Source organism: Oxyura jamaicensis, chromosome 24 (assembly GCF_011077185.1).
Source record: "Oxyura jamaicensis isolate SHBP4307 breed ruddy duck chromosome 24, BPBGC_Ojam_1.0, whole genome shotgun sequence".
NCBI lineage: Eukaryota > Metazoa > Chordata > Aves > Anseriformes > Anatidae > Oxyura > Oxyura jamaicensis.
The window spans coordinates 6,061,367-6,089,366 of NC_048916.1; the positions used below are offsets into that span (position 1 = coordinate 6,061,367).

A 28,000-nucleotide genomic window follows, 5' to 3' on the forward strand; every position below is an offset into this window, starting at 1 on the left:
GTGAAAACTGTTTTCCCTTGCACATAATCCCATTAACTTACAAAGTATGAGGCTTCCCCCATGTGCATTACAGTGCCAGCACAGGAATGGCCACATCCTATGTTCAAAACATTTTGTTCTGGCAGCATCAGGTAACACCTGGTTCATGTATGTCAAGAAAAGGTTGCTCTGATAAGCAGGGGCTTGCTATTTATTCAGTTCCTATATAGGACCTATTTCTGCTGGAAGTATATGCAAAAACCCCTCACTAAGGTGGGCATTTAGGCATTTGTAATTTAAATTTATAGCTATGACCAGATCTTGAAGAGCCACATTCAAATGTTACACAACCCAGGGGCTAAATACTAATGACACTTGTTATCGGCCCCCTCCAGAACAGAAGGATTAGACAGGAAACCTTTGGATCAAGGTGGGACTCCTGTTGCAGTGCGAGAAGACAGCCGAGAGCGTGCATTACAGCTGCTTGACACCGTCCCTCCTTGCTATGCAGCTGGAACACATGCTGGCACAGCACAGCCCATCCCACGGGGAAATGCTTTGTTAGCAATATGGGAAAAAAGGTAACAAAAGAAGCCCACCTTGGCAGCGGTCTTTATCTGTTCTGAAGCAGAAACTATGCGGATGTTCAACAAACTGCATAGAGAAAAAAGGGATTCTATTGCTCTCTAGACTGTATTTTAACATCTTTAGAAAACAGCAGGTAACTGGAACGTGGGAGCCTGCCTCTGCATATGGCTATTGTAATCATGGAGCTCTCCAGAGCCTACATTAATTTCTAGCCAGACCTATTTCTGTGTCATTTTATTCATCTTACTGTATTTTATTTACAGAGATATTACAAAATATATTGTGAACTGAGTACAATTAATAAGTACAGAGTGGATTTGGCAATGCCAGAGTCAGCATGGTGAAATTATGCTGTTATGGATTTTCAGTTGTTTTAAACTGTGAAACAAAGCTAGCAGAGGGTAAGGGAAGCTGGAAACATCCAGACCTTTCGAGAGCTGGATGTGGACACAGAAGCAGATCCAGTTAGGGACATACTGGGGCTTTTATTCTGGCTTTTTTTCCAAAATACACAGTCTTTATCTCATTTGCTATTTATTTAAATTAGGCACGATGTCACTCTGCACACTCTCTACTGAGAGACTTAGGCAAATCATATCTGAGGTGATCCTTGGCTTTATGGTGCCTTCAAGTTAGGTAGGAAGAACTGGACCTAACTTTGACTTCTCCAAGTTCACATCAGAGACAGACATTGCTCCAAATGCTGCTCCTGGCACAGTCTTCATGTTCCTACATTCATCCCGCTATCACTCCTCACCTCGTCTTGTAACTTCTCGTGAGAGACTGGAGATGAAATGCTGGTAGGCAGAAATTGCTGCTGGGCCGGCTGATGATAGATGGCAGTTGGCGTCCTGTTGGATCTGAGTGCATACCATGCAGTACCAGGAATCACTTCTTTAATTTCTGTCCACTTCTTTTGGCTCGGGCTTCTATCCGATTCATCCTGTTCATTCATATTTACGCTGATGTAGCAGTCCCACCTGAGACTTAGGCTCCCTTTCTTCCTTCTGCCCATTGCTTGTTGCAAGGATGGGATCCGTAGGTGGGAGGACCTTCTTAGCCCACCTGGGGACCTCCTGAAGTTTTATGTTTTGTTTTTTTTCCCCTCGAGGCTGCAGCAGTTTAATACTGGGTAAGTCAGCTGGAGGTGAAGGCAAAGCTATTGCACGGAGTTTCCGCAGGCTCTGTCAGGCTCCTATTGCAAAGCGGAAAAGATGGTCTTGTCTTTGGTGAGATTGTGTCAATGACTTAACACGCAAGCCAGCGGCAGTGACCCATTGCTGCCTGCACGTGGCTCTGCGAGCATCTGTTTAATGCACTCCAGGTTAGATGGCCACAGGCAACAATCAAGTGAGCTTGTCCCGATTTTTGCTTCCACTTCAAACACAGTGTGAGGGTTGCTCTTAGAAGTGCCCTCGGGATCGATGCCCTGGAGTCCAAAGGTCACCTCAAGGGGCAAGAGAACCTCCCTCCTGCATGAAGGTCCTCGTTACGTCCCTGCCAAGAGGTGCATGGGCACGGCCCTGCTGTGGTACTGCACTCCCCATGCCCAGTGCAAGAGCTCGAGACCTCTCCACGGCTGCCCACTTGTCTGTGTGCGTGAATGGCATTGGATTCTTTTTTTTTCCCCTCATTCTTAAAAAGGCGGTTACTGTTTTTCCTTTTAACAGTGGAGGATCTTCATGAAAGCTTTGCGGAATTCAATATTGAAGGTGGTATAAATAATTGGGTTGACAGCACTGTTGACATATCCAAGCCATGTAAAGGCGCTGTACATTGCTGGGGGGATGTTGCAATCGCAGTGCATGTTCAGGATGTGAGTGATGAAGAATGGGAGCCAGCAGATGATGAAAACACCTGGGGAAAAAAAAATTGATTGCTGAAAACTGGAAAATTTCTGAGACTGAGAACAGTAAGCCTTCTGTCTGTTTGTTACGTCTGTCTTTATTCTGAGTACCCAAGTAGCAAAGAACTTATTTGCTGATCTAAGACTGGTTACATTAAAAAAAATCTGTCCTGCAAAGGTGCCAGGTTGTTGCTGAACTACACTGCCTCTTGTGCTGTAGCTGTACCAGAAAGCACATGCGCTTCCTCACCCCTGCCTTTTGGCCCTTACGGCAAGACACACACCCTGCAGCTGGACAGCTTTATGAGCCCCTTGCACAGCACCGTGTGCTGTTCCTGGCTGGGAGGGAGGTCATCTTCCTCTTGAGAGCCACACAGACTCTGATGCATCTGGTGCAACTGTTTCTGTGGAGGCCTAGGAAAACAAAAAACAGTCTACACTGGACATTCGAGATGGATGCCCTAATCCTGGGTAGCTCTTGGCTTTCTGCAGGATCACGAGACAAAGCCAACATGCGCTCTCACCAAGTACGATGGCTAGCATCTGAGTGGCTTTCTTTTCCTTCTGTTGTGACAGTTTCCTCCTGTTCATAGCCTTGAGAAGAGTGGTCCTTAGCTTTCCGTTGGGCATAGACTGGATCTCGAAGACCTTGGCTGTGTGGGGGTTTTCTTTGGCATGCCCGTTCTTCTCTAGTTTCCCAGGACTGCCCAAGTGTGCCTGCAGGGTTGAGTTGGTGCCCCGATTAGAAGCAACCGGCACAACCAGCTGGTGGTTGCTCGGGGCTGCTGGTTTGATGGTGGTTTTCTCAGGAGGACTGGTACTGGACACCATCTCCATTTCCATCTCTATGTGACTCTCTGCCTCCTGGACAAGAATCAAATGCCCACAACATAAAGACAGGTAAATATCCAGGGAGCAGCAATGGACGTTTCTTACAGAGTGAAGCTGGATGACGCTGAAAAACAATCAACCCCTCTTCTCCCTCCCTACCTTTTTTGGTAGATGCTTGAAGAAAGGGCTATAAATCATTTACGCGTAAGGATCCATTTGGGTAGATGAGACTGACAGAACTGCAGAGAGTGACTCTGACTCCTGTATTGCACAAGGAGGCTGGAAAATGGGAGACGCTGTCTCCACTCCCCATATATTTTATTTCAGAATATAGGTAAATGAAAACAAAATCAACAAGCAAAGCCAAACATAGCCAATGCAGTCCAAGACTTAAAATAAATAATAGAGAGGAAAAGAAAATCAAAGAGAAAAAATGTTAAAATGTCATGGCTTTTATAGCTGATCTTTAGGTGAGCTTAGTCTGGCTTTTCGAGCTCTGTGATGTTAAACCCCCTGCTTCACTCTAAAGAACAGGAAGAATATTTAAATTTTTAGATTGAATGGTAACCTTTGTTCTTAGCTTATTTTCTCCCACACTGCATAAATTCATTTTGTGTCCTGAGAAAAGGGGAAAGCTAAGCGCTCTGAAAAGCTACCACTTCTCTTTAACACTCACCACTTTGCGCTTATTAACTTGGAAACTCCCATTGGACTTCACAATAACTGTGCAGAGCTTCACGTCTTCTGGATGAGTGCATTTGTCCTAAGGGGCAAGCACCAGCTCATAGGTTACACAAGCAGATAGTAATTAGGAAGGGTAGCTGGTAAGGGAGGCGAGTGAAAATACAAACACAGGGCATGAAGCAGGAATTCATCAGTGTGACTAATGTGCTAGCAGCAATGGAAAACTACCCTAGAGAAGCAGTAGTGGAGGCAAGTATCCCTTGTGCTCTTTACCAAGGGGAGGAAGCTACTGAGATCTGTTTGTTTCCGTCCATCCTGCCTCACTGCTTTCTCTGCTTGCTGTGGCCCTGGCCTCTGGGGCAATGTGGGCTGGAGGTAGCACCTCCGGGACTACATATCCCTGCTAGCTGCTTTGCAGATGCTGCAGGAGTATAGTTTTGACTGTCTCACGCTAAGCATGCTCAGCTGGACCCCACCAGCATCGTGCCTGTTGCATGCTTCAAGAGGCTGCTTGCTCTGCAGATGTGTTGTTATCAGGGATGGAGTTGGTACCCCAGCCGTGCAAGTGACTGCCACTGAACTGCATCTGTCAGCAGGGCTGTCTCGGAAGGTGGCACAGCTTGTAGTCTGAGGTACCCAAACTCAGCAGAGCCACAGGAATGCAGTCTACTTAATGGAATGGCTCCTAACAGAGACCGGCTGAAGCATCCCTGTGAAGCACCAGCCTGTGACCTGATAATCCAGTGCGTGCGGCTGGGCCTCCCAAACAGCTCAGGACACAGCCTTCAACTTTGCAATCCAGTATTTCATAACCTCCAGACAGCCTTGTTTGGGGAGAGGAGGAAGTGCTTTGGGGATGAAGAGGAGCAGCAAAGGGAAAGGATGGTGGCAGGCAAGCTCGAGGCAGAGGGTCTGGTTACCTTCAGCGGTGCCTGCGTGTCCGAGTCCAGGCCGTGGCTGCTGCGCTTGGTGTTGACACGCTTCCTGCGCTTGCGGAGCACGATGTAAATCTGCACGTACACCAGCAGGGTGACGATGAAGGGGACGTAGAAGGAGACAATAGAGGAATACACGACAAAGGCAGGATTGGCAATGATGCACTCGTTATCATCTGGAAGACAAGAAGTTTTGGGCTCACTGTCCCTGCTGCTCGGGGCTAGCACCAGCTTCCCCCTCCTCTCTCTCCAAAGAGAGATACCCAGAGAGTGGGGGGCCCACCATGTGAGCTGGAAGCGGTTTAAGGTCACAGAACCTCACATGTGTCACTGCCAGTCACACACAGACCCAAGAACCCTGGCTGTTGCTCAGCCAACAACTGAGAGCCTGCTGATCCCATGCTGTTTGCAATCCAGTCCTCCCATGAAACTGCTAGCTGAACTGCCATTTCCATCCTCTCCTGTCTTGCTGAAGACATTGGCTCCATGCCTTTCCTTATCATGTTTTAATGTAACACAGATTTGGGTTTTGTAGCAGATAAACGTTAATGTGACATTGACCAGCATCATGTAAGCTTCACGTCACTGCAGATCTGAGGCCTCTGCCACCCTGGTGTGGAGCAACGAGAGATGAAACAGAACCAGAAGCACCTGGCATATCCTGGACTGGTGTGGAGAGGGCAATATCTGAAACAGGGATGGATGCACCCCAGGACACCTAAAAGCAGACTGCCACCTTTATTCCTATCTTGTAACTGAAGACTATCTGGGGAGCCAGTAAAGCCAGGTTGATGCCAATAGCCATCTGCAGGTGGCATAACTCACCTGCGTTGTTGAGGCCAAACAGGAGAGGGCAGGAGATGGCAAACGAAAGCACCCAGACCACAGCGATCATGACGGTGACCCTGCGCTTCGAGCTGTAGCGGGTGTTGTACAGCATTGGCATCGCTACCGCTGTGTACCTGCAGGGTGAAGATACAAAACCCAGGCTTCGGTTATTCTGCAAATGCCAACAAACTTTGCAGAAAATCACAGCTGGTTACCACGTCAATCAGTGGATGTCACCGAGAAGAACCTGGCTCCATCCTCCTGACACTCCCCCTTTACATATTTATCAACATTAATAAGGTCACCCCTCCGTCTCCTCCTCTCCAAGGGACAGCGACCCAGCTCCCTCAGCCTTCCCTCATAAGCGAGGAGCTCTTCATCACCGCTAGTGCACTGCCCCACCGGTACAAGCCCAGCTGCAACCCCATCCCCCTTCAGATCTAGTGTAAAGCTTTCCAAATGAGCTCTGCTAATTCCTGTCCCAGAACCCCTTTGTACCTGTGAGATAAGCCTTTCCCACATGCTACTGTCATGCCTGGTGCCTTATAAAACCAGCCATTAAGAGAGAACCTGAACCCAGGCCCATAGCACCAGTCACACAGCCAAGCATTTAGGGACTGGATTGTTATATTCTGTCCTACATCACCACCCCAGAATGGAAGGAGGGAAGAGAAAAAGACGTGCACCCCAGCATCCTTCACCAACAGTCCCAAAGCCTTGAAGCCTTTCCTCATTGCCCTCAGCATGCAGCTTTCTCCCCACCTGCCTGGAAGATCAGTCGTGGGCAGCAGCCTGTGGAGCGCACCAGGCTGTGGATTTTGCTGGTGATATCTTTGCTCCAGGCAGACTACAGCCTTCCCTTCAGTGACACACCAGCTCTCCACGTGCCTCCCCATGTCCTCTAAATCACTCTTAGCATCACTAGTTGTCACTTGTCTCAAGTCTTTGAGTCCCCCTGGCCTTGTAAAGGTGGCCGTGGCTTGCTGCCGCAGAGCCCTCACCTGTCAATGCTGATGGCACAGAGGTTGAGGATGCTGGCGGTGCACATCATGACATCAAGGGTCATGAAGATATCACAGTGGATCCGACTGAACCTCCACTCACCAACCACCTGCAAAGAGAGGGAACATGGTCAAGCTGCAGCTGGAATCTGGTCACATTCGATCAGTCCCATGCTGAGCCAAGCAGCATTGTTCACTGATCCCTTTGAGGACTTTGTTCTCTCTGGACTAAAGGTCTCAAATGATGGCACGGCCAGAAGAAAAATGCTCTGCTCCATCCAAACCACCCTCTAGGGCATTTCCCTGAGGGCTGATGGGGTTTTACCCTTCTTGGGTCCAGCCTGTTAGAGTGAGCTGCACAGCCCGAATGGCAAACCAGACCTGGCTCACATTGCAGTGAGAGATGGGAGTACAAGGCTCCTCAAAGTCAGGGAACTATGCAGGAACTTATGTAGGTCTCTGAACCATTACAAATAAGAATCAGAAAGGAAATACATTAATTTTATATGCCAAGCAACCCCAATTGTATTCATAGTTTTTTGTTAGACACTTTTTTTTTAATTATACATAGCAAAGATCAGCAATAGAGAAGCAGAAGCTTTCCTTTGTTTCTTAGTTTTAGAAATTGGGGAAGTAATTCCTGGCATATCATTTCTTGTGAACAAAATGAATTTAATTCAGAGTGAACTTTTTTGATGTGTTACATGTTGCGATAAAGACAAATAATTTATGATAACACTTCTAGTTACCAGTAGACTTTTTCTTTTCCCATATCTTGCTGTTGAAATCAAACTTTGAAAATAAAGTTTAATAGCAATTATTAGGACTACTGTATTTGGCATGTGATGAAAAAACTATATTTCCCTCTAATAAAAATAGAGTCCTACTGCATTTGAAAATAGAATGAATAAGATATCTATTCTTTGGTTATTTCTGCTCTGATATACATAACCATAGGCAGCATGAAGAAGAAAGAAAGAATGACTGCATTGAAGCTTGAGTGACAGATGAACACTCAGTGATTTAAAAAGCACTGGAGACAAAGTCACATCAGTAACTTTGACTAGAATTTGCCCGAAGGCAAAGGTTTCCAGCCAGATATAAGCCTGTGCAAAATCAGTTTCCCGAACTCCTAGATTTGAGTTTATGGAAGATGCTGCAAACTACAGCAGTTTTTTCTCTTAGTGCTTTCATTTATGTAGGGGAAACCTCAGAAGTTTGGAGGGAGGAGGTTTGTTTGCACCCAGAAGGATTTTTAAAAGGATTTTCTGTCTTTTGACATTCATTTCTGCACCACCTTGTGACATAAAGCCTAAAAACCATGAAGATATTTACAGAACAAAGGGCTCTGGACAGTTTTGATTTCAGATTGCAGAGCCAGCGAGACACCACAGTGTGCCTAACACACATCATGGCAATAGCTCCTTCTCTGTCAGCAAGTATCGTCAGGGGTTCTGTTGCTTCAAGGTTTAGCAGAGTGTGGATATGAGCAGGGAGTGCAGAAGTCCATCAATAACAGCAGCAATCTAGAGGGCTGAATTTGTCTCACTTTGCGGATTGAGAAATCTGAGCTTCCTGGCCAATTCCATGCACATCTGAGTGCAGAAAGAGGGGAGCATCTTACAACATTTCTGCTTTACTCTTCCACATTATATATGATGTGTCAGAGAGACTCATAGCCGGCCCTAGAGCCAGAGCTCCTCACAGTATGAGGAGTGTTATAAGAGAGAAATACAATAGATGAGTGTAACTAATCCCAGAGGCATTAACTACAATCACAACCAGCCTGTGGTCATGTTAATATGCTTTAGCACATGCACAATGCTTTACATTTTTAAAGTGCAACACAACCAATAATTAACTAGAGTGATAATTAGTGTTGTGGCTTCTCAACAGCCCATATCATGTCAGTGGGCCTGTTTTGCCTCACATTAATACTCAATGGACTGATTGATTATGGCTTCCACTGCTCACCTCTCTGTTTCATCATTTGCTCTCCTAAACAAATGCATGAATATAAATTGTAAATTGAATGGAGCTTTGGTCTTATGGTTTCTCTCTTGATCATGATGTACAGTGCTCCAGCTCTGGGCTGGCTGAAGAACGTGGGCATCCCAGCAAGGGGAAAGTGTAGCTTCTCCTGCTCTTTCCTCTAGAAGTGTATTTTGTTCTTTCATGCTATTTACAGTTGCAAGGATAATTTGCTGTCGGGTAAACAGGTAGCAGTCTTGAGAGCATTTGGCTTTCACAAAACACTGTGCCACTCAAATATGGCTCTGTATGCAGAAACACAGAGCTCTTTTGTACCGAAGCGACGTGCTAACGGCAGGAATGTGACAAGTAGCTCACTTGTGATTCTGTTTCTCATATATTGTGACATAAAAGCTCTGGATTTACATCCTACTTCTACAATTTCGTGCTCCTCTTACTACAGTAGTCCTTCAGAAAGAGGTTTTTGATTACTGTTTGTTGCAGTTTTTTTAATGTGATACCCATGATGCAGGTGCAGATTCATTCTTATGCTTGGGAATGTATGGTTTGCCTGTGTAGTTTTGAAAACAAACTTGGGGTCCTTTCACTCTTGACCCCAACATTTATAGGTCAGATTTTCAATGTGATTGGTTTGTAGTTCAGCCCTCTGAACACCAGTGTATTTTCAAGTGAATCTGTCATCTGTTATCTGTTATGTCCATTGGTAAGATCTGATGTCTGGGCTGCTAAACCTTCCCTCTCTCCATCCACTTGCCAGAAACATTCAGTACTGGGAGAAGCAGCTGGGTCACCTACCTCCAGATAGACCACCCACGGCATGACCAGAGTTGCTACCAAGAGATCTGCCACTGCCAAGCTTACAATCAGGTAATTCGTGGTTGTCTGAAGGGCTTTTTCCCTGGACACAGCCATACACACCAGCACGTTGCCAAACACGATAACGAAGATGAGGAGGGTGAGCAGCATGGCATAGTAGTTATACTGAGGCTTCTGGTCCGCATTGGTCTCGTTGAGTGGCTTGCTCCAGTTCCTGTCCCCGATGTCACCGTTGTACCAGGAGAGGTTTAGGGGATCCATGAAGGTTAATGTGCCAGGTCACAGCTCCACCCTGATGCAAAAAAGGTGTTGAAATGACAGTCAAAGGTCAACATGTAAAATAAAGAATAAAATGGTCGTGCACGTGCTACCTGACTCCTGGGATTCCCCAGATCCTGCTCCCCCTTCCCTGAATGATGTGCAGATGGTTGGTGGACTGGAAATGTGATGAAGAACCAGAGGAGAGGCTGAGCTAGTGGTCAGGTACTAGGCAGGGATTCAGGAAGTTTGCTTCTGCTTGCAGTTCATCCCCAGGTTTCCGTGGTGTGGGATATCAGTTGCTCTGTGCCACAGCTAATTCAGGCAGAGAGCTTGTGATGTTTGCATCAGCTCTCCTGACATTCCCTGTCTGCTAACTGCTCTATGTTAGGTGCACAAGGTTCAGAGCAGATGAGCCATGACCCAGTTGGTTTATTTTTCATGGGGCTTTGGGCTGGGTTCTGGTTTTTTTATTTGTTTGTTTTTCTTTTTCTTTGCTTTTCATTACGTTTTTTCCCCCCAGCAGGGAAATAAATAAATAAAAGAACCACGGGCTGAATTGTGATGAAGATGAGACCTGACAGAGCAGTTTGGAAGTCAGTGCTGGACCGTGCCTGCCTTCTGTGGCAGACCCCATTTCACTGCTCAACACTTCCTAAAATCAAGTGTTTCATATTTCTCAAGGTGCATCTCCATAAAGACCACTGCGATGTGACAATCTGGCCATGTTCTCAAGACTCCCTAAAGCAGGCCATTTCATTTTCTTAATAAAAGACAAAGCGAATTAGATTTATAAAGCCATGCAAGTGATCAAAATAGCAAAACATTTGCAAATATCAAATTCACCTGGGAACAATGGTTTCTTTATGTTTCACTGAGCTTTTGTGTGCTTTTTTCATTCAGAGAACAATTTGTATAATAAACCCTGGAAATTTGTTGCATATGGGTCCTTAATAGCTGATAATTCAAAAAGTGTCTGTCTGACAGTGCTATCAGCGGCACTTGATAGCTCTACAAATGTCTTCTTAAAAACTGTCAAAGTGTCAGAAATTAATTAAATGTTAGCTTATGTGACTCAGAGTGAAGGGGAAAAATCAATGCTAAATGCAGCAACAATTTTTTCTTTTCTCCCATTGCCCTTTGATAATGCAAAACTATCTACAGAAGGCAGAAACATGCATAAAATGCAGGATGGAGAAAAAAAAATCAGGAACATAGAAAAGTATCTGGAAAGTATGAAAGGAGTGGGATGAGTCGCTATGTGCAGGGTCAGCCCCGTGGCTATTCCAGCGCCTGAGCTCTGACCGCAGTTCATTTCCAGCCTAACTCCACAAAATTTCAAAACCACAAGTCAGGTTCATTTCAGAACCCAGAAGAAGAAGTGATGTGAGAGGGTGTTTGCTCCCAGTGGGAGTCACAAAGAACAGCTCGGGCTTGGTTCTGCTTTGGGGAACGAAAACAGCTCAAGGTCGTGCGCGTCCCTTCCCTGAGCACCCTGCCCACGTCTGTGGCTTTGAGATGAAGTTCACGGTATGTAAAGGCAGAAGGGCTTCACACATTAAAACTACAATGCTTTCATTTACAGCATGTCTTGCAGAGGTGTTTTCAAGACCATTTTGTGCAGGCCACAGTGGCATCATATTGAAGAGCAAAGTTACTTTGGAGAGCCGAGTAATAAGGCAACCTTGTGCCTCTCGTAACTGTGTGTGATGGCTTTGGTCTGTTTCAGCTTTTAACCTGGTGCAAAAAATAGAAAAGCACCAAATTGGCTTTTGGTTGCAAATCTATCTGCACCACAGAACTGTTATACCAGCCACCAGCATCCTCAACCTCTATTTTCATTGCAGGAAAGAGTTGTGAAACGAGGAATTGGAGGACCTGTGCACAGCCAGTCCCCCAGGTTCAGGTATCGGTGATTTACCTGGCAAGGCTGGGGGATACTGAAGGACCTGCATAAACTGAGCAAAAATTATCTTCTATTTTCCTCTGTAGATTCTGCAAGATTTTTTTCTCCTTTAAGCAGATCTATCTATACAGCGATTTTTTTGGTTTTGTTTTGTTTCTCTTTTTTCACAAGCACTTTGTACACTGGGATTTTTAAGGTTTTGGATCTGAGTCGTGACACATTCCCAGCAGCTGCAGGTTAGGGTAACCTGATGGATTCTGCCTGATATTTCCTGATGAGATATTTGCAACACTACCCCTCTTTCCCTGCTGCTCAGATGGTCAATGGAAAGTTTCTTCCATCAGCAGGCCCTGGGTGTGTGTCCCTGCCACCCTTCCCAAATCCACTGTCATGAGAGGCTTTGAGTAGGTCCGCTCTGGTTTTCTGGTGTGGTTAGACAGAGAGATGAGGTCAGCAGGGAATTATTTTCCTTTTCTCCCCAGTTTCACAGAAACAATGTCAGAGAAACAGAAGCAAAGGCTGGAGTTTGTGTAAGGCTGTGCAGAAGCTGCCGGTGGGGCTGTCTGACAGCACAGCTGCTCTGCGTCCTCTGTGCTCCTGCAGGCAGCTGGTCAGCACGGGAGAAGCTGAAAGCTTATGGCTGAACATGGGAAAAATGGAAAGGTTTGGTGCTCCTATTACATATATATATGTGGGAAAATAAAACACAAAATTGCAGATATTTTGTTCGAAATAAGGGAACTAAAACAGCATAATTTGTGAGGGTGTCATTAAGGCTGTACCTAGTACTCTTATGGAGGCTAAGGGAAGGGACCACAAATGCAGAGGAAAGGAGGTCTCAGGGCACTTCACCCTCCCTGTGGGACCTGTGGAGTGTCGGCAGCCCCAGGCAAAGCAGGGAACCTCGGGGGTCTGTCAGTGCAGAGACTCGGGACGTGGGTGGGGGTAGCGTCCTGAAACAGAACAAATTATTTGGTGAATTAACTACGGCAAAGCCTCTTTAATGCCCACTCGGAGCCTGCACAGACTGTGAGCGTGCCGGGGCTAATCCAGCTGCGGATTTGCCGAGCGGTCAAGGGCAGGACGGAGCAGCACGGTTACAGCCTTGCACCTGATGCCACGGCACAGCCGTGTGCCAGCACCACCCGGAGCATCTCCGCTGCCTTCCCCTGCATGGGAGCAGCGTGAGGCCAGCCCCAGGCTGATCCCTACCACACCAGCTTCCTCGAGAGCCCCTGGTCGGCACAGCCTGGGAGCTGTTTGCCATCCCGAGGAAATCAGCCTCTCCCCTCGCGTCCGCATGCAGCTGGGTGGAGGCTGCGAGCGCAGTTTTTCTCCCCTCTGTAGCTAATTCCCTGCTCTGTTTGGGGAGAAAACTGAAAATGGATTTGTTTGCAGCGCAGGTATTACTCCTTGGCTCCTGCTGATTGATCAGCTCATTACATTTATGGCAAACAGACATCGCCCTGGTGCTCGTGTGGTGCTCAGCGCTGGCAGCCCTGAATCCATTTGCCTGCAACACCGTGACCCAGCCCCCAGCAGCCTTGGTGAGGGGCTGAGCTGCTCTGGGCTGCCAAAACACGCAGCCAGCCTTTGGTTCTTCCTAAAACAGCACAGAGGCTGTGCCCCAGCACAACGCATCTAGGGGGAAGGGGCTTCATCACAGCCCCTCCACTGCTGCCTGCCAGCACCTGCGGTGGCCGAGCGCTGCGCAGACCCACGGGGAGGAAGACAACCAAACAGCACCCTAGTGGCAAGCGTTCCTCCTGCAGCCCCAGAGCATCCCCTGCCTCCCTTCCCAAGATTTTTCGTGCAGCCACATTGCCCGTTTCCCCCTGCAGCAGCTACCCAGAGGTGCCCATCAGGCTGCCGAGCGCCTAGCCTAGGGCTGAGTGGGAGAGGTGTTCAGAGGCAGAATTGCTCCAAAGGCAGTTTTTTTTTTTTTTTTTTTTTTTTTTTCCACAGAAATCAATGTCTAAATGATGTTTGCACACTACAGTGCCTCCCTGAATTTTGTCATTTTCCTCTGAAATTTTGGAATCGGTGGGCCACGGGAAAGCTGTCAAACTGCCATCCTTTCTGTCCTGAAGAAGCCTCTCGATGCTGTCTACTGGGTTCCACCGAGAATGCTGCTCAGGCACCGCAGTCAAGGGAAATGTCTTGGTATGCTGGAGGAGGGAAGTGGTGGAAGAGGAAGAGAAGGGGAAACTGGCTTAGAAGAGGTGTTTTGTCTCCCTGTTGAGGAGCACCGTGCAAGCAGTATTCTTAGCTACCTTTGCACCTAGAGGTACAGAGATTGGACACAAAGATTTTGGGGGGGAGCTGAAATCTAACTCTTAAGCATCACACAACCTTCGTACCTATCCAACACAACAGTTCTTCCCATCAGCTCTTACAAAAGCCGCTTGAAAAGCTTCCTCCTCTCCTGCCTTCCTCTGTGGGTCCCCACTCTTCAAGTCCTTTGTTATTCAAAATACAAGTGCACGGCACTTCAACCACAGTTATTGTTCACTTCTGAGTCAGAAACCCTGCTGCGTTTCACCTGGTCTTGTGTAATATCTAATTGTGTCTTCCTGCTAGGAAGCGTGTGTGTGTGTCCCAGGAACAAGCTGTAAAGAGGCAGCTCCTGCAGTAACTGCCCAGAGCGAAGGGCTTGACACTATGGGGTGTGTGCTTTGTTTTTTATTTTCCTCCTGCAAGATCTAGTGGAAGAGAGAAATTCGGTCTTATTCTCCCCGGAGCGGGGGAAGTGCACATACACCTTGCCTTAGCATGTCTTTCGGCCAACCAAATGCAGATTTGGTTTCCAAAAAGGCCATCTCTTCATTCGAGACCTGCAGCTTCTCATAAGGCTTTACCAGAACTAACTTGGAATTTTCCAACTTGACCATTTTTAAATTAAAATCAAAAATAATGTTAGCAAGAAAAAGTTGTGGATTTTTTTTGAGTAAGTGAAGTTTTTAGAAAACATCAAGACTTCAAACCTATCACTTCTCACATCAAAATGAAAAAAAAAAAATAAATAATTACAAAACATAAAATAAGTGCCTGCTCTGAACTTTTAGCTAAATCATGCTCTTTTCTTTGAAAATCTTTACCTCGAAAGATTTGGTTATCCAGGCTTGGAACCCATTTTGTGAGCATTTCCAGGGATTTGCTCCTCTATCATGATACGGCAAATCCTGAGCTGTTCCTGCCCTGGTGAGGTCCCCCAGCCTTGCAGCCTTGGCTCCTCCAGCTCCCCGGCAGCCGCCAGAGCACACGCTGCTGCTGCTGGCCCTCCTGAAAGCAGGCTTGGCAGCTCACCGGCATCTCGAATGCAGAAGGGCACTTTACATTGCAAATCAGTAGTTTTCCTTCCAAAGTGGAAGTACGTATAAATAGCTTCCTCCAGCAACAATCTCCTTCCAGAAAACCCCATCCCTCCCTTTACCCACGTAATTCGGGAGAGGTTTGGCTCCTGCCTGGCAGGCTGCTGGGGCAGAGCCATTGATTCCTGTTACTCTGGAAGGAGACGTGGGTACAGGGTGAGCTTTAATCCTCTGAGCATTTGGCAGATTAAGAATTTGGCAGGCTGGAGCTGCTCCAAACGCAGCCCACTTGAACACTTCTCAGCTCGGTGGAAAGGATGGGCGGACGAGGATTTAAATCACTTGTATGTGCTCCCGGTTCTGGACACCCAGCCAGATACTGCACAGACCTCAATTTTCAGTGTTTAAAGCTGAACAATTTCCTTCCCAAAAACAAAGACCCCTTCCACAGTCTTCTGTCAGACACACCCAAAAGCTAATTGTGGAAACCGCCAGGTCTTGTACCGCGGGATCTAACGAAGTCACAGATAAGGCTGCGAATTAACAGGGTAGGTATCGTACATCGCTTCACTCCAGTGCTCTCACATGGAGCTGGCTGCTGTCAGCGACAGGTCTTCTGACTAGAAAGACATCGGTTCCGATTAACTATTGCATTACTATAGACCTAACGTCCTGTTTTGTACAAAAGACCATTTTTCCCTAATTCTTTTATACGTATACCTGTGCTAAATCTCTGACTAGAGACTCTGACTAATCTAATAACCTCCCAGCCTTATGATGCTGGTGATCCTTTTAGATTTTGTTATCCATTTGAGATCATCCACCAATGTCTGCAAATAACCCTTAATCATTGGTAGAGCTAATTGTATTATTGCTGAGGAAATGAAAAGGATGAATCTCCTCTCTCCCATCTGCAGGAGTTCTCTACAGAGGTGGTTGAAATTTGAACAAAATGTTTAAGTCCTGGTTAAAATGTGGCAAATGTTGAAGGATTTTAAAAATTACTCGATTTTGTCTGTTTAACGTTCGCTCCAAATTTTTATGCTTGGTATTTGAAGAGTATAGCTTAATTAGATTGCAGAAGTAGATTGTGTTAATTCCTCGGTTGAATAAACAATTTTTCTCTGCCGTCAGGCTTCCTGTGTTTATGCAGCACCTAGCACAAGGATGTTTCAGCACGGAGGCCTTCAGCCACACTTTATTAAAAGTAAATAATAATAATTCAGATTGAGGAGATCAAATATTTGCCTTCCACTTATGCCACCTAACATTCATTTAACATCTGCTCTTTTCATTGCCACTCTTGTCACTAAGCTTGTTTGCAAAAATGTTTGCCAAAAGAAGCAAATTCCAAGGGAAAGCAGAGCCCTTCCCTTCCCTTCCCTTCCCTTCCCTTCCCTTCCCTTCCCTTCCCTTCCCTTCCCTTCCCCTTTTTCCAAGGTTTTGTGGGTGTTTGCCCTGAACTGTACGTGACTAACAGTTTCCATGAAGCCCCTTTTAATAGACTCTTTGTGCAGATTCGAGGCAGCTGTGTCAATCACACAGCAGATCCCGTGACTCTGTCTCGCTCTCGGTGCCACTTCCCTGTGTCTGTAACTTCAGGGGGACCTGGGACGAATTTCTGCCCTGTCCTTCCTGACGAGGGGGCACAAAGGGCAGCCACAGTCAGCGCAGGGGAGGCGAGGAGGCTCTGTGTATTCCTCCTCCATCATCAGCCAGTGCTCCTCAAATTTCACATCCTCATGATCTTTAATCAGTTAATCCCTGACCCAGATCAGCTCCGCCTAAATCAGCTTAAACGCTGACTTCCAGCACCCACCTTGGTCAGCTTTGCAAGCAAAATGTAAGTGGAAGCCAGACACAGATCCAGTCCTGGACCTGTGCTGTCACATCTCCTCCCACAGAGCGGGCACTCAGCCAGCAGGAATGGGGCTGGTCCTCAGCAAACTGGCCTCTGCTGTCCTAGCCTCTGCTGGAAAGGACCAGGAGGGATGGTGTGGGTCCTATTCTGCACCGCGGCTGTTCCACAGCAAGCATTTTTCTGATCATCTCCATCCAGCCTTCCCCAACATCTTGAACATCTTGCAGTTATGCAAAGCAGCACGTTCCCTTTCATACGAGCAATATACGTGCAGCAATAATGCTGTGGCATTATCGTATCCCTCTCCTTGTTCCGTTCAGTCAGCCCGTGGAGGCAGAGATCTTATTTGCTGCTACTTGTTGTGATACAGAAGCACGCATTCCTAGAAGAATTATTGCTGCTAGGCATGATTTCCTTCCCAATGGGAGTTTTGTCATTATTTCAAATGGATTTGGCCCCCAGCTCATGGAGCAGAACTAGCATATGTACTTGGATCTCAGGCAGACATGTACGGGAGTGAGAGAAAGAGCCACATGCAATATTTAAAATAAAACTCGCCTGGGAGTGCCAGGGCACTGATTGAAAAAAAAAAAAAAAAAAAAAAAAAAAAAAAAAAAAAAAAAAAGGAAAGAAAGAAAGGAAGAAAGCACATAAACTGCACAGAGAGAGAGCCTGCAGAGAGGTACCAGCATCAGGCCCCCTGGCAGGACCCACTCCCTGGTGTCCCTCACCCTGTGCCCAGCCACGATGCTGAGGCAGCGACGCCTCGCTGCCACCCCTCCTGTCCCCAGGGCACCCGAGGACAGCCCCTCCCGCTGGCACACGCAGCGGGGAGGCAGGCTCCAGAGGACTCAGGCGCCTTTTCCCCCAGCCTTTTGGCTGAGCTCCTGGAGATGCGATGTGACAGGGAGTGTCGTTCGCCATCAGACGGCCCCGCAAGATGCCAGAGGTGCCCCTGCCTGGCTCCCTCGCTGCGACCGTGGGAGCCAAGCGCTGCCCCGTGCCCTGCTGCAGCACCCAGCGCCCGCGGTCCCAGCCTCTCGTGGAAGCAGAGGGGATGAAGAGAGGCCGGCCTTCGTCCCTCAAGAGTCTCAGGATGGGATTTCGAGCATGGCCAAAGAAATTAAATGTCTTACTGAACCCCTCACCAGCTTGATTTCGATGGTTTCCTAAGGGGCAATGCTCCCCTGGCTGCAGTGAATGGGGTGGCTGCTTCGCCTCATCCTGAGCTAAGATGGGAGAAGGGTGGGTGAGGATCGTGCCTGTCCTGCTCGGTTTTGCTGGTCAGGAGGTGCCAAACCATACTTCTCCCAGAGGCCTTCATTAACACCCTGTAAGCTCATTAGCACGCTGAAGTCCAGCCGCAGAGCAAGTGCAGCTCACGGCCAAGGAAACCCACCTGTTGCTGCAGCCCCTTTGCCCAGCTGGTGGCCTTGGGCTGATCCTTCAGCAGAGGAGCAGGGCTGGTGGCAGCTCCGAGACCAAATAACCCCCCTTCTGCCATGGAGCATCACCAGCAAATCCTTAGCCAGGGGAAGAATGTTATTCAAAGCTCCAAAAGCAAGTTCAACATCCAAGAGATGCTTGATTCCCCAGGTGATTTGAGTCAGTGGGGTTTGAAAGCTGCAGAAAAGAGCTGCTGCAGGGAGGAGGTGGCTCCGGAGGCCAGCTTGGAGCAGCCACAGGTAGCAGAGCTACCTGGCTGTGGATCTCGAGGCCTCTGCTCGGAGCCCACCTTGGTCAGGGCTTTTGCCTGTGCTCCTGTGGCTCCCTGCACATTGAACAGCCGCTCTGGGAGGTTCTGCCTAGCGGCTTTCACGTCCTCTGCGGAACTTTCCCCCTGCTGTGAGCCGTTAATGTACAGAAGGCATTAGTATACACAGCAGGCATTCTGCCCTGAGAAGTTAGTAAACTGAATCGGCAGAACAAACACCGGGAGAGGATGAGAAAGGAAACATCCTCACGGCTGCTGTTGACACTGCAGAAATGCCTCGGTCCCCAGGGACCGTCCCCAGCTTTCCTCTGCGCACACGAGGGAAGAGAGAGAGCTGGGGATGATTTGTGCACCGACAGCTCCTGTGGAACAGTTCCCTGGGGGCAGCTGGAAAAATCCCGTGGCTGTGGCCATGGTACCAAGGCACTGCCTCGGTGCCCGCCTAAGACAGCAAGGACTTGGCTTAATCGGAAGCTTTTAAATCAGCCACAGCACACAGCAGCCATGAGGAGGCCAATTCATGCACCCAGTAAGCTGGACCTGCTCCAGTTAAGTTTTCATATCCTCTGCATATACATTTCATCCAGAACGTCATTAATGGGGCTCCAGATAGTCATGAATATTTCCACCCGACCTCGGGGGGAGCAGGTACTCTTTCCGATGAAACATCACAAGGGGCCACTAATGTTTTTAATTATGGAGTGCTTGGCGCAAGTAATTGTGACAGCTAAAGCAGGGCTAAACCCAGCGCTATCTTCAGGGGCTGTTTTATTCATCAGCAGTATAAATAAGGGAGCAGGGATGACTAAAAGCAAAATGTGCATGGTCTGAACAAACACGCCCTGTCTGCTGAAGGTAAAACAAGCGGAGAAGTCCAAGGAAAACCTCCAGCAGGCGCCAGCCTTCACAACAGAAATGCCTCATAACATGGCAAGAAGGACCAAGTTCTCTTACATGCTCATCCTGTCCCCTTCATGTTCCCATCAAAGCTCAGTCTTGGCATCCCCTTCTGAAGAAATAATTTGCAATGAGATTCAAAGGAGGTTTTAATTGCTGTTTTCTACCAGACCCGTGTCTGATTCTTCTCCGCAAACTGTTGTGTAACAGTACCAAAATAACAGTGAATTTTCTCCTAGTGTTAAATATTTTCTCGTTCTGATAAACACAAGCCAGAAGAGTGGAAAGCCTCAGTCAGGAAGGTGTGAATGTGACAGCCCTCGCCCATGTAAGCCAGCCTGCCGCTGATGCCATCTGCGGCCTGAAGCAAAGAGCAAGCACCAGCACCTATTATTTGGTTCTGGACACAGACACTGGGTGGGCTGGGGGGGAAACTACTGGCTCCCCACATCCAGCAGACCAAATGCTGAGATGGACACATTCTAAGCCCTCTTCCCAGCTGCCATCACTGATAAGCCCTCCTTTCTTTTATCTCAAAGCCTCTGGAGTGACTGATGCAAACACTTCCATTATACCCCTCCATATATTCCACATCTCTTTTTGCCTTAGGGACCTCTCAGATATATTTCTTTTGCTGAAACTTGGTAAATCCACCCAAAATCACATCTACAGCAAGGATGGAAATCTCATGAAATGATAAAGCTGCACCTCTCCCGTTGAGCAGAGGCAACAGAGGAGGTGGAGCAGCAGTGTGCCCGGGTAGCAGTCTGCACAGCCTTGGAGAGAGTGTTTCTCTCCAGAAAAAAATAATAATAAAAATTAAAAAAAATAAAAAAAATCTGTAAGTAACACGGTTTGCTGTGTAAGCATGGGTTGCTGTTGTTGTTTCTGACTTGAATTTTTTGCTCAGCTGAAAGTCTGACACATTTGTAGTGCTCGAGGTGCTGCCATGCCTGGCACGTGGAGGACGTCGTCAGAAAAAGACCTTTGGGGAGAAATGCTGGTAGAAATGGCCATTGTTGGACTGTCTCCAGCACATATTTAGTCACTGCTTTTCTTTATTATTTCCTCCGGATGTTCCTTTTTTCCTTTCTTTTACTAAAATACATTTATTGTTTCTATAAACCATCTCTTACGTGAGGTTTTGTGGGTTTGTTTCTGTGGCCTTCTGATTCAGAAATTCAGCAGTTAGCTGAATTGCAACGTGAAGTGCCAAAGGATCTTAACTATATTATTATCCCTTTCATCGTTTTCTGTTGCTGTTGTAATTTCCTAATTGATTCTTCTTTCACACTAAGAAAAAAAAAAATCTACAGATAAATAAAAATAACACTTGGAAGGACGGCAAAGGAAATTGCAAAGCAATAGACATCATATGTCGACAAACATCCTCCTACATAGTGAATAATTGCACAGCGTCATCGCATGGAGGTCTCTTTTTATTAGGAAAGCATCTTTCAAAGGAAATGCATATGCCTCTGTTTCAGAAAGGATATTTGGGCTTTACTGGTGGTGTGGAACAAGGGGATGGTAAAACCTTAATGATAGAGATGATCTCTCTTTTAGGACCATTAACCTCTATTAGAAGATCTGCACCCAGAACGTTTGCAGCTAGACCAAATGTTGGTGAGGAAATATTACTGCATATGCACTGGGGAAAAAAGCAAGCGAGAAAACCTGTGAGCAAAGGGATTACTTTCTGCAAAACATCGATGCAGATTAACTTCCCATGGAGATGGTTTCAGCCATGAAGTTTCTGGCTAGCCCTAGCTGTTACAGCTCTGCTGAAGCAGAGCTGTGGCTGGGGCACCTTTTTTTTAACAAGTGCTGCCTGCCCCCAGCCAACCTGCTGAACGAGCACATTTCCTTTTGCACCAAGTGTAGCAACATCTCCCGGTTTACTCGAAGCTTTCTCAAACCACGTCGCTGCCAGCCGAGCTCTCGGTACGATTCGATTCCCAGCGTGCCAGTCCCACATGTGCTGCAGCATCCTGCAGGGCTCCAGGGCCGTACAGCTCTGGGAAACACTCGGTGTGGCCGGAGCCTGCCCCCCTTTGCACCTCGCAGCTATAGGGAGCTGAACTTTTGAGTTAAGCCTGGGAAATACACCGCTCGCCCAGTGCCCTGCGCTGTGCCTCTGAGAGTCTGTCCCACTCTGGGGGGGCACAGGGGGCTCGCCGTTTACATGGGGAGCCCAAAGGCTGCCCGGTACCCTTGTGTGCAGCCGTAAAAGAGTAACAGTAACCCTCATGCCTTAATAACCTCCTCTTGCTTCTTTACTCTGGTGGAGGTCTGGGGTCCCCAGATGTGGATCATGGCCAACGTGAGCCACGCTCTGTGAATAGCAACGACCCGACCCGAACAACACGCAGATATTTTCCTAGCACAGGGATTGGGATGTTGACTTTGTGATTCCCCCGTTAGTCAGATAATTAAATCCTTCCGATCATTACCGTCAGTTTGCCGTTAAAAAGCCCAAGTAAGGAGCTTACACGTGCCCAGCCCGTTCGCACAGCCCTGGTGTGCAGAGGTATTCCTGTACCACCACAAACACATTTTTAAAGCATCCATGGCCCCACGGAGACTCTAAATGATGCACCTGCTGGGACCAGGGTGGTTCTTGTTTAATCATCTATATGTTTGTTGTGTTTTTTTTTTTTTTTTTCCCAATTTTTAATGTTTTTTAAATTAATAAGATCTCTATAACTGAAGCTTCTCAGCTGGCTGCAGGCACCCTTCTCTCTCTGATGTGGGAGAGGGCGAGATGTCCAAGCGTGGAGATAAGGCTCTACCTCAGAGATGTTCTTGCCTGGAGTGGCCACCAGAGAAAGCAGATAAAAAGGTTAGACCTCTAACTTCAGGCCTCTGCCATCCTGTAGATAATCACAGTTCTCTGGATCATTACAGAAACACGTGAAAGCCTGAAATATGCAGATGGGGAGGTAACTGCAGGTCAGCAGAGTGCCTGCACCAGACAGAACCATAATTTGCTAAAACTCCAAACTGTCTGAGCAATGTAAATAGAGTCTGGGGCCAGTGCTCAGCTCAATTACTTGTTCAGACAAGTAATTTGCAAGGTGTAATATATGAGGTAATGCATTTAACTTTTCCGAGACATTTTCTCAGTTCTAGCATCCCAGGGAACATGATTCAAAAACCTGCGATGTTGGTGAAGAGTTCATTTTTCTATAAAGCTGCAAATTGTGCAGCGCACCCTCAATGGTGTTGATTTTGCTGATGCATCCACAGCGCTAGCAGTTGGCAACCTGAAGCAGCAAGTAAAATCAAATACATGCATTTATCAACTAATAAGTGTGTTTTCAGCTCTCGGGACATCTCAGATAGAAACAGCTGAGGCTACAGAGTCTGGGATCTGGGATAAATAATGGAACACACGCAGGAAGGGAGGTACAAATCAAAATGAATGTTAACTGCCAGGGCTGCACGGTCACAGCGGATTTCACTTGGTTCAGCAGGACTGCACTGCACGCTGATTAGCCCTCTCCATACTGCAGCGCACAGGTTGGGTGTTTATTTAGCCCCGTTCAAAATTTGAAGTGTGGACGTCATCCTGATCACCCAGGCCTACCTCCGGGGCTCGGCACTGTGTTCCGTGCCTGCCTGCTTTTATTGCTCCTCACAGTCTACCTCCTTTTCCCCAGTGCTACATAACACATCAGGCTGCATTTACATTTTCTGAATGGACTAATCACGGCTCTCTGCTTTGATAAAGAGTGTGCAGCCTCCCACATAACCACATGGAAACCAACAGGGAAGAGTAAACCAGAAATAAACCCGTTCTAGGGGGCTGAGAGAAAAATACCCACCAAGATAATTGGGAGGGATGTACAGCAGAGAAGCAATTGAACGCAGAGTCACATCTTTAAAAAAATTATAATGCTAAAAATATCCAGATGAAGGACAGCAAGAGAAAACATGATTGAGGTGGAACAATTGGTAGGGGAGTTAATACTTATTAGCAACCATTTTAGATTGAATATAGGTTGGTTTTGTAACAGCACAAGGAGTGATGCATCTGACAGGACTTAAACAATTGCCTCCCCCTTCCCCAGAGAAGCTAGTTAGCAACACTCTGGCACAAATTAATCAGTCTCATTTGTGCGCGCCTAAAGAATTAGCCAAAGCAAATGCAGTTAGTAAAAGTTTTCCTTTGTAAAATACAGCAGCATCAGACCCCAGACAAATCTTTACAGATCTTTCCTCCATAAATTTCAAACCTTCATGTGATTTAAAAGGTAGCCTACTGTATTTTCTGCCTCTAGCCTTGCAAGGATAGCAACGAGAGATGAGACAAAGTTCACCTAGTCCAGCATCTTTTCTCCAATGCTAACCAAAAATTATTGCAAAAGCATAAGGATGAAGCAAGTAGAATGAATCATGTAGATGTTTTTACAAGCACTCTCTCATCATAAAGCAGTTTCTGTAGCAGGCGTTCACTGAACAAGGGTGCTTTCTATACATGTATTAACCGTCAGTGGATTTCTTTCCTTAGCAATTGATAATTGCCTCGTCTCCCCTTAAACCTCAGTCAATGGCGTTTAGGCACATTTAGCATCCTTTACAGCTGAATTCCATGTTATGTGAACCTGCTCCCCCTCCTGAGTCTCCTAGCTATGAAAAGTCAGCTGTGTCCGTGCGAGAAAGCCAGCGCTCCTTTCCAGATTTCCTAAGTGTTCAGAAGAACTTTGTGCACAGAGGGTGAAATTGAAAAAGAGTTATTATGAGGTGCTTGTAAGGTTCATGAGCCAAATCCTTCTTGTTCATAGCCGAAGAGCCACAAACACTTGCGCCTTTGAAGATAAGTATTTTTTTTAAGTTCCTCGTTGTATTAGAGAATTTGTATGTAAGATTTGTCAAATATATCCTGATTTACATAAAGAAGTGTATGAGAAAAAGGGTAAGTCAAGCAAAAGGTTGTCAGAGATGAGCAAGCAAATGCTTTGTAGAAATAGAGTAGGGCTTAGAAGTGCATTCCATGGCTTCATTCACACTGGAAATAAAAACATCCAAATGTTTCCAAGTAATATGAGATTCTGCTCTCCTCTGGAGGCAGATTGATTTTGTAAGGTTTGGTTGGTTTTGTTTGTTTGTTAGTTTGTTTCTTCCCATCCAACTATTCCCTGCAGTTTCAGAAGCAGCTTCAGAAGATAATTCTGTGTAATACCTCGGATGCCAAGGATGAGAAAGCCTCGGGGTAAGGCAGTTCTTATCTGCTCCTCGGGGTTATTACAACCCCAGGGCGATTCGGCTGTTACACAGCGTGGGCTCTCGTCTGTCCAGTGGAACTGAAGTGACCCATTTGGCAGCAAAGGCCTTTAAAATAAGGCAGTCCTTTTTTTTTTTTTTTTGTATGTTTAATCCAGTAGTGAACGCAGAGGCACCCGGGGTAATTACACTTTCTGAGAGTAGGTTTTACCACAGAGAGAGCAATTCCCTTTGGCCTTTTCGGACACACAAAACTAGAAGCATTACAGGGTCTTTAAAGGCAAATGTGACTTCCAAAGTTTAAGTAAACAGATGGTGGGAGGGTGGGATTGTGTTTGTTTTAATAGGAAGGTGTAATTTTAGAAGACTGCACAGGAAGTCACAGCTATGTGCAGGGCCTTTCTGTTCATTGCAGCCTGTGGCGATGTTCAGACCTCTCAGCCTGGCTGCAGAACGCTGCTGTTCTCTTCCAGTTGCATTTAGCAGCACGTTGATCGCTCCTGGTAGCTATTGACCAGTGCCTTTGGTAACAACGGCAGGAACAGCCCGAGTCTGCTGCCCTGCGAGGATGTGAGGAAGAATACACCAAATCCGCAATGAAGTGCCAGTAAAGGGTATGCTGAGTGTCTTTCCCAGGCAGGTGTCTCCTACTTCAGCCAAGCTGGGAAGGGTTCAAGTGCCATCTCCGTGCCTGCTGCGCGCATGCATGCAGCGCATGCAGAGTGAGGGGATGGCCAGCTGAGATCCCCTCACGGGAGGAGCACATGCTGGAAATCACCTTCACTTTGCACGTTTGCAAGGATGGAGCCTGCCCATGTCAGCAGGCTCCATGAGGATTTGGGATGGGGTGAGGATTTGGGACAGGGCTGTGCAGCATGGCCAGGACGGGTGCTGGGACAGACTTACCTAATCATGACCTAGGCTTTCAGGCAGAGTATGGGGGTGACACAGAAGGAAAATTCAAAGGAAAAAGGAAGCCGTTTGCTTCTGGATATGGCCCACATTTGCTACAAGTTGACCTGTATTATTAACCCAGCCTCACCTGCTTGCCAGAGGTTCACATACTTCCCTCTAGGTCTGAAACATGCACTTCTGCCTTATGAATGCCACAGTGCACCAAGCTGAAGCTCTGTTGTACACTCAAGCACCCTCAATACGTGTGTGCCCATGGAAATCACATGCAAATGCAGAGCTCGGCAGGTTGTACACAATGGGTTTGGGTATGCACAGCTGCATGAAGTACGTCTGGGGGACTTCCCATGCTATGTGACACATCACGTAAGGGAAATCATTTATATCAGATAACTGTGGCTCTGTAGCTACCTTTATAAAAAATAAGGGGAAAGGCCATGTCCAAACTCACACCTATAGAATTCTGTTGATATCTGGTTATTCCTTCCAGTTTTGCCAAAAGGTAAAGCCCTCCCTTCTCTCTTTCTCTCTCCGCCACGTTTGCCTGCCGTGCCATCCACTGTCCATGCAAGCAGCAGGTAATCACGGGCTACACTGATCAGTACAAATACTTCCACAGCAACTCTGCTCAGAGGGATGGTACATAAAGAATAAAGGTTCAAAAGGAGCAGGATTTATGCAGCATGAAAAAGAAGATAAATGGAAAAAAAAAAAAATACACAAAAATTACAGAGTTTGTGCCATCCACACTTCTTTTTGGGGGCTCTTTACAGTCCTTTGATGGAGTTAGCAATACTGTCAATAGACTTTTTTTCTGTTTTGCCATGAATTGTGTGTGCGATCTATTTGATGAGTTATATCGTAATTTCATAGCTGGTTATTTATAAAACAATAAAGTTATTTTTTTCTTTTTGACTCCAAACCCTACTCGCGGAGCAGTGATTCATGCTCCACATGCTGTTAGCTCTGTGGCTCCAGGCTCTGCATGTGCGTAAGTCAGGCTGAGGAGACTTGACAATTAACATGTGAGGATGTGTGAGCTGTGTAGAAACCACCTACAGTCAACAACTTGCAACAGAAATACTTCAGTGCTGAATACAATACGGTGCTGACCCAAAACAACCCGACTGTCTGCCTCCCTGCCCCAGCTCCCTGCTTTATGCCCTTGCAAACAGGCAGACACAACTTGTAGCTGAAGAACAATGGAAAATATTAAGATAGAAACCAGGACAGTTCAGGCTTCCTTCATGCCACAGTGGTTATTCCAAACCTTGCAGAAAATCTCTTGCCAGTATTTAGAGGAGAATTTCTGACAGCTTGTCTTTCGGGGCTTTTACTGGAAAGGATGATAGGCACGGGTCTGGGAAAGACAGCTCCACATCTACACTGGTGTTGGGAAGCAGGGAAGGGACAGAAGCTTTGCTTTATGTAAAAAGAGTGTTTTTCCTCAAACACTGTATCTGAACATTCTCATTCTTTTGGAGAAATGGACCTACATTATATTCTATCTACGTGTCCTCCTCCTACAGTTTTCCCTGTCACTTTATTTCCACTGTGAGTTTGTGAGAGCAACACCGAGCATCAAACTTCTACAAACAACCCCGATTTCTGAGCATCCCTACATGCATCTTCAGTGTGTAAAACAATTGTTCGTTGGTTTGCAGTTAATGTTTTAGAAGAAAAAGATAACCAAGATACTCTGTATTTTTGTCATCTCAAAACTTGCTTTCCCCTAGTCTTTTTAAAAGAGAACAGCCTCAATTGACCAGATGGTACCGTGACAAGTGTTTTCTTTTTTCTTGTCTTTATTTACACTGCTAGGCAGTGGTGACTACAACATCTGCCGTTCTCTCTATTGCATCCCCGGCATATTCACAACGCTTGTATTTCTTGCAGAAAAGCATCAGCACCTCTCGCTTACCTTCAAGCCATACGAATGTCTCCAGCAGCGGTGGCAGGACTGTGTGCCGAATAGATCCACAGCACCCCAACTCTCCGCCGCGTCTTTCCTGCAGCTCTCCCGGGTTTTGGGGCAGACTTTGGGGTATTCGCTGGCACTCCTCCCGACCGCGCTCACGCAGAGGAGCAAACCCGAAGCCACCCCAAGCTGCTCTGGCAGCTGCTGGAACTTGCGGAGCGGTTTCGGAGCGTTTTTTTTTTTTTTTTTTTTTTTTTTTTTTTTTTTTCCTGCTGAAATCCCCCTTCCCTTTCCCCCGGCTCAGCGCTGGGTGGAGAAGCGGCGGCTCCGGCCCCGTTTCGCGGAGCCGGGGCTGGGCTCGCCCCTCCTCGCACGCCTCGATCCTAGTGCCCTGCTCCCCCCGAGACCCCCGGGGCTGCCCCCGGGCTGCGGGGTCCCACGGCGCTTCCCTTGGCCCCCGGGGGGGGGGGGGGAAGGGGGACGGGGCCGGGGGGCGC

The 28,000-nt window shown here is 47.0% G+C and overlaps 1 protein-coding gene across 2 annotated transcripts; it reads right to left on the minus strand.

The window, feature by feature from the left end:
• Window positions 1-8: 8 nt before the first annotated feature.
• DRD2 (dopamine receptor D2) lies at window positions 9-28,000 on the minus strand. Of its 2 annotated transcripts, none has more exons than XM_035346190.1 (8): window positions 27,507-28,000; window positions 9,480-9,792; window positions 6,693-6,802; window positions 5,689-5,825; window positions 4,849-5,039; window positions 3,921-4,007; window positions 2,938-3,289; window positions 9-2,424 (listed from the first exon to the last, which is right to left on the minus strand). In XM_035346190.1, the coding sequence occupies exons 2-8, from the start codon at window positions 9,759-9,761 to the stop codon at window positions 2,231-2,233; spliced, it is 1,353 nt and encodes a 450-aa protein (XP_035202081.1). In that variant the 5' UTR covers window positions 9,762-9,792; window positions 27,507-28,000; the 3' UTR covers window positions 9-2,230. The 2 variants fall into 2 exon arrangements, with proteins under 2 accessions (XP_035202081.1, XP_035202082.1); XM_035346191.1 differs by having other exon boundaries at window positions 2,938-3,277; window positions 27,507-27,991.